Genomic DNA, 6,568 nt, shown 5'->3' on the forward strand with positions numbered 1-6,568 from the left:
TAATCGAGCAATACGAAACAGATTGGCCACACAAGATTTAAAAATAGACACAGGGTGAAATACCATCACCAGACAAGAAAATCTGGGTGAGGGCACTGACATCTAGGAAGCTCCCCCCACATTGGAAGGCCTGAAGCAGGGGGGAGCTGCTTATGATCTCTACTTCCATTTAAGGAGCACCGGGGCCAAGCCTCTTTTGCATTATTACTCTACATGGCAGTTTACACTGGAAAATATATAGAATATATAAAAGACAGGTCCTCTACTAGGAAGCTTACAGTCTAACCTGAAAAAGAATGGAAATTCAGGAATGACTACAGTCAAGGGCTCATGATTCTTGTTTTCCCACGTCAGTATGTGAGTTTGCTGATTGAATAATCAAGATTAAAAAGTAGATCATTTTTTTTCCTGCTAAATGAGTAGATGGAAATCTAGGAGTGTACAAAATAAACAAATAGGTGGCATGAAAAAGCTGAAATCTGAGCACTTTTATTCAAGTATTGTTTTGCCAATACTAATCTATTTTGGCCTACAACTATATTCTGGAGGGGGGGGGGTTCCCCAGTAAAAAGTTTGTTTTACAGAATTTACAGTATATTACAGAATCAAAAGGAATGCTTCTGGCTAAGAAGGATTGTTATATAGAAGGTATGCTAAGATATCAGAATTTGAGCACAAAGATTGTTCCTGCTCCCATGAAACTTGAGAATCAACGCCTTCCCTGATATTCTATGGAGAAGTGCAGACTCTTTGGTAGAGTGGAGCCTGAATATCTCAGATTACAATCCCACAAGTATTTATCTATCTTACTCAGTTCAACATGATTTACTTTTGAGTTGATATGCCTAGGAGAGTGCTGTTGCAAACAGTGTTTACTTCTGAAGTGATTAGTCCTTGGGAAAAATGTTACTTAAATTCCCCTCTCTTGTTTTCTAGTTGCTGTGACTTATTCACAATGACATTAAACATTAAATCATGAAATCCTCATGCTCAATGGATGATTCCTGATCGGGTAGGATAAACATTTAACTAATTTAGGGGGGAAAAAAGTAGTAACAGATTGTGATGCTGAATAAGAACAAAAAAAGGAGCAGCTTAATGTAAGGGGTGAGGTAGAGCTGTGAAAATCCTTCAAAAGGGAAGCTTCAGAAAGCCCCAGACCGTATATGAAACTAGTTTTTTTTTAACGTTAAAGCAGATGCATCATTTTCTAGCCTCATGCAGCTACTTCAGAAAATGTTCCCATTAGTCTCTGCACATGTGGGAAGGACAAATTAAGTGTCCAAGCATACATGTACAAGTGAAGACAACCAGGAGCAGCTTCCGAAGCAGCCTCACCAGCCTGTTAAAAGCTGAGACTGCTTCAATAATTCAAAAGGAGGTGCTCCCACCAGACCAAAGAGAAAAATCTTTACAAAAACCTTTTGGGTTTATGCTGATAATTAACCTTATCAATCAAAAAAAGAGGCCACTGCTGTGATTGGACTCCTGTTATCGAATGTTTAAAAATATATTCATGCAAGGCACAGAAACCTATCCTGCACTGTTTTTTTTAACAATTCTCATTCAATTTGATGAAAAAGAAGTTGCTTTAGAATTTTTGCAAGAAGATAAATTTGAGTGAAACTTTCATGAATGGTGTGTGGTATTCTTGCACTGATTGAATTACAAGGTAGCTGAGGGAAGCATCTGACTATCCTGTCTTCACTGTACAATCTTCTCTCCAATGGAGTTCTAGTCCTGCCTGAGGCATGAAAGCCAGCTGGGTGACCTTGGGCCAGTCCCTCCCTCTCAGCTCAAGAGCCAATCAGGCGTAGTAGGAGAGTTCTAGTCCCACCTTAGGCCTGAAAGCCGGCTGGGTGACCTTGGGCCAGTCCCCCTCTCTCAGCCCAAGAGCCAATGAGGCATGATAGGAGAGTTCTAGTCCCGCCTTAGGCCTGAAAGCTGGCTGGGTGACCTTGGGCCAGTCCCTTTCTCTCAGCCCAACTCACCTCACAGGGTTGTTGTTGCGGGGAAAACAGGAGGAGGAAGGAGTATTCAGTATGTTCGCTGCCTTGAGTTATTTATAAAAAAATAATAAAGGCGGGATAAAAATAAAACGAATAAACAAACAAACAAACAAACCTGCCTGGCTTCCCACTGTAGTTAAATCGCAGGTGAAGATATTGGAGAGGCCTCCTTGCATTGAGCTTTCTCAGGAGCAGTGTTACAGTCACTGCTAGGGAGAAGTCCTGCCTTTGGGAAAGGGTTGGAGAATTCCTCTTTCCCCTGGAGAAATCATCTACCCAATTTCTCTAACCACTTGTTTGGCGGAAAATTCTAAGATAGATAGATAGAAAGCTTGTTATCTTATGGGGGGAAAAGCAGGCCTGCATGAGAGATCCCTGGGGCAAAACCTACATAGCCATAACCTTACTTTTCTGATGCTTTTCAAAAGCAAAGGACACAAGCAGAGGGCAAATCAGAGATTACCTGTTGAGGGAAAAACAAGAAGGGGGAGGATGCCTACACCATTCTTACTGAAGCAGCTGACATGTTTTCTTTTAAGCACCCTATTCAGACTTCTCTCATCTTCATGTGGTGTTCTCCAACAGACAGAAAAGCCATATGTGTGAAGTTAGACAACAGCTTTTCTCACTTTCAACACCAGCACACTTGTGCTGATAACCTCGTTGGAAATGTGAGAGTGCTATGGCATTGTAAACTGAAGCGCTTTGCTAAAACAAACAAATGTTAACCCAAACATAATCATAAGTCTAGGATGTGTCTATGCCCCCTCTGTTTGGTGTGAGAGTTCCAAAGGCAATGTATTCTCAGCAGGAATTTGGAAAGTTATCTGGAAAGCCAAGAGTGAGGTGAATGTCTTTGTATATCTAGCAGCAGATTGCTGGCTCCTGTTTGAGGGGAACAATTCCCAGTAGAACTTACATGCAATCAAGATAACACCCAAAAAGGAAGTGCAGGGTTTTAAGGGCATGTGCTACATTGGTTTTCACAAGATTATATCAACACAGGATGTAAGAAAGAAAAAGGATCTGTGCCTTTGTCATTCATGCCTGTGTAAAGGTCCATTTTCTTTGTGAAATAACAGAGTTGATCCCCCAAAAAGTGTTTTTGAAGAATTAAGGGCAGCAAACTCAAAGGAATGCTGTTTCACCTCTTCTCTTTAAATCTGTCTTGCATCAAGCAAAGCTGTTATAGTGTTAGCACACTGCTAAAGCCTATTTTCTTTTCAGCCCCTTCTATCTGTAAAAAGAGCATATTTGTGTTCTCGTTATAAATTACTGGGGTAGTAAAAAAACATACTACTACTGAAGACCTAGGCCTTCCTATAATTTATAGTTTTCTACCTGTTTTTTTAAAAAAGAATTGCCTACAAAAACTCATGGCTGTGGGAACAAGACTCACTTCAGTAACATTTCTAGCTAAATTATTATAAATCCTTTGTGTTGATATACTCTTCTCTTTTCCTTAAAAAAGTATCTATCAGCTCATTCCTTTCAAATCCTTTCCTATTTCATAATTCAGTGATGTATCACATACGATAATTTACTCAAATATATTGGCAAAGTTGTTCTTGGTATAAGTAATTAACAATTAGGGACATCATGACAAATCATACTGCAATATATTTGCTGATTCCCTCAAAGTGCCCTAACAAATATCCCCCAAGATATTTTCCATCAACCTGAGAAATTCCGATCTTCAATTCCTATGACTCCAAAGAATAATGAATGAACTTTACATAAAACTATTCTAAAATACTTTGAATATTCCATTATGGTATTATCCTACAATCACATAAAAATAAACCAGGCTATGTTTTTTCAAGCTAAATTCTCAAAACAGAATCATTCACATTTCTTCAAGACCTCAGCTCTTACCTGACTTTGCCTATCTTTTGTTTAGAGGGTTTACCAACTTAATGGAAAACCTTTTAATATCCAGAAATCCAAAAACCATTGTATCTTAGCCTACAATGCTAAGAATTGAAAGAAATAAAGCTAATGAACCAGAACCCTTGGAAAGTAACCCTGAATGCTAAGATAAATATTGTTTGAACACAAGAAATTATTTTCAGGTTCCAAATTCCACTCTGTTGCTCACATTGCAAAACTAGTTTACTCCAATATAAGTCCTGTTGTGTTCAGTGGGGCTTCCTCTCTAGTAGGTAGGTAGGTAGATAGATAGATAGATACTTTGCTAGAGCAATTAATTTAACAAGGCATTATAGTCTTTGTCTAAGGTGAATTAGTTATCGCAAGACATACAAGAAACCAATTTCCAAAGCAGACTTAGCAATCAAGACATGAACTGGAAAACTTGTCCTCTTCCAATTGCCATCTCCTCCTTGATTTAAAGGAGGGAGTGACACTCAGAAGAAACTTCCACAGGCAGACAGCATTTTTAACACAGAGAAAACAACATAAAAATCTACTGCCATTACTCAAGAAACATAAAACATAAAATCAAATATTAGTGCTGCAACATTTACACTGAAATGAACATTAGCAGTTAGATGGCTTGATGCAAAGATTTTTTTTTAAAAAATGAATCTTACTGGTAGCTTCTTCCTTGCCCCCACCCCATCCCCTTTCCTGGGAATTATTGATCTGGCTTTTCTCACTGAACAGGGAAAGCACGCTCTTGCAGTCAATCTGACAAGTGGTGGTGGTGGCTACTGCATTTGTTCAAGCAACTGTCCCTCACATCTTGGAAGAGAAGCATGTTAGCATGCAGAAAGGCAGAGATGCTCCTTCGGAATTAATGTGGTTGCAGAAATACATCCAATAAAAAATGAAGTAGCACCTTACTCACTCCCTGGATGCCATTTGCTCCTCTGGCATATCAAAGCAGGAGATCCAGCCCATGACAGAGAGCATCAATGCTGATTGACAGAGAAGGGCTCTCTCATACACCCAAAGACTGCTTGCCTTGAAAGAAATGTGTATGGCATGGGGGGGGGGGGTATTTGGCTTACCTTATTTTCTCCATCTCTGCCGCAGAGGCCTACAAGAAATCAAACAAGGAGCAAGTGAATGGAGAGGGAGGGAAGCGTTCCCTGAGCAGGTTAATGCATAGTTCAGGCTATATACCCCAAGGACTGCTGCGGGCCAAGGACTCCCAAGCCCACTGCAAACGGAGGCCACGTCTTGGGGTGAGCATTAACACGAACACACACACACGCACATACACACACACACGCACGCACGGGCTGAGAGGCTGAAACTCCAGCAGAACGCAGCGGGCTGCAGAAAAGATGCTGGGGACCCAGGAGGCCTGGGCGTGCATGGGATGACTCAATTTGGAGCGTCGAGGAGAGGCAGAAAGGGAGAGAACCAGCCGGCAGTAACAGGTTACTGTGCCGCTCGGATGCCAGGAGAGAGAAAGTTGAAATCGCAGGGGCAGACACGAGCAGCAGCAGCAGCAACAGCAGCGGGAGGAGGAGGAGGAGGAGGAGAAAGGAAGGACGGAGGGAGGGAGGGACACGGCAGAGTGGTTGAGACTGCCGGCTCTAACCATCCAACGATTTAGCTTCGCTAGAAACCGGAGATGTTTGGCATGGGCTGTGTGTGCGTGTGTGTGTTCATCGTCACGTTTCCCAAAGATCTCGACAGATGGAGTGCGCATAAGCCCTGAAGCTCGGGCGGAGAGTTTCAATGATCAGCGGTTCTTCCCCCCAAGCCGCCCGCCCCCGTAATTCAGTGCCTTTAAAATTAACAGCTCTCTGCGTCTCTCTCTCCTTCCCCACCGCTTGCCTTCCCTCTTGCAGAACCGGTACCGCGCTGCGCCAGCCTCCTCCCTGCCCTGGCTCGGATCACACACCTCGGGGAAAGTTTCAGGGCGAGCCGTTAACCTGAGCCTCCCCCTCTCCTTCTTCTTCCTCTTCTCCGGCTTGCAGCCCACGGACATGGCCAGGAGGAAGCCTCTCTTTACCCGGCGGTTCCGCCCGTTCCCCGCAGAGCCGGGGAGGAGAGAGAGCGCCAGGCACGCGCAACCCTTTCGCTTCATGTCTCGCATCCCGCAGCCGCCGGCTCTCTGCTTCCCGCAGCCTTCTCCTAACCTGCCGCCTTCCAGGTGTGCCGGACCAGAACTCCCAACAGTCCCGACCGGCACAGGCCACGCTCGGCCGGGGATGATGGGAGATGTAGTCCGAGGCGCCAATAAGGCGCCGGCTTGTGGCGGCGGTGCGCGGAATCGGGACATCTGGAAGCCTCGTGATTAACCCGTTGCTTCCCGATGAAGCCATAGAGTGGGGCTCTGGTCTCCAGCGAGGTGAAGTGCCACTATCCATCTGTAACTTTCCGTCGCCAGATTCTTAGTTCAGTTAAATCCAGAACCTTTCATCCCAATTTTGTGAATTAGAGTGTAACATCACCACGTAAGCTTATCATCACACTTTTTTTAAAAAAGTACCTCTGCCTGCCCCCAGTTTACTTCCAGGAAATAAGATCCCTTATTTTAGATGCTCTGATTTTATACAGCCTGATTGTCCAACATAAGATGCTTAGTATTTTGTTTCTTTCATTGAGAACAAATCCCCACATCTCCCTGTATCACTCCTGTT

General features: G+C 43.4%; 1 protein-coding gene across 1 annotated transcript in view; it reads right to left on the reverse strand.

Moving 5' to 3' along the window:
• Positions 1-6,295, reverse strand: part of BEGAIN (brain enriched guanylate kinase associated) — a 150,715-nt gene extending 144,420 nt beyond the window's left edge. Inside the window, exons 1-2 of the mRNA XM_063291067.1 lie at positions 5,858-6,295; positions 4,982-5,010 (exon numbers count right to left, since the gene is read on the reverse strand). Of these exons, the coding sequence (XP_063147137.1) occupies positions 4,982-5,010; positions 5,858-6,295 (467 nt within the window). The remainder of the gene's footprint in view (positions 1-4,981; positions 5,011-5,857) is intronic.
• Positions 6,296-6,568: the final 273 nt, after the last annotated feature.

Source organism: Candoia aspera, chromosome 1 (genome assembly GCF_035149785.1).
Source record: "Candoia aspera isolate rCanAsp1 chromosome 1, rCanAsp1.hap2, whole genome shotgun sequence".
Taxonomy (NCBI): domain Eukaryota; kingdom Metazoa; phylum Chordata; class Lepidosauria; order Squamata; family Boidae; genus Candoia; species Candoia aspera.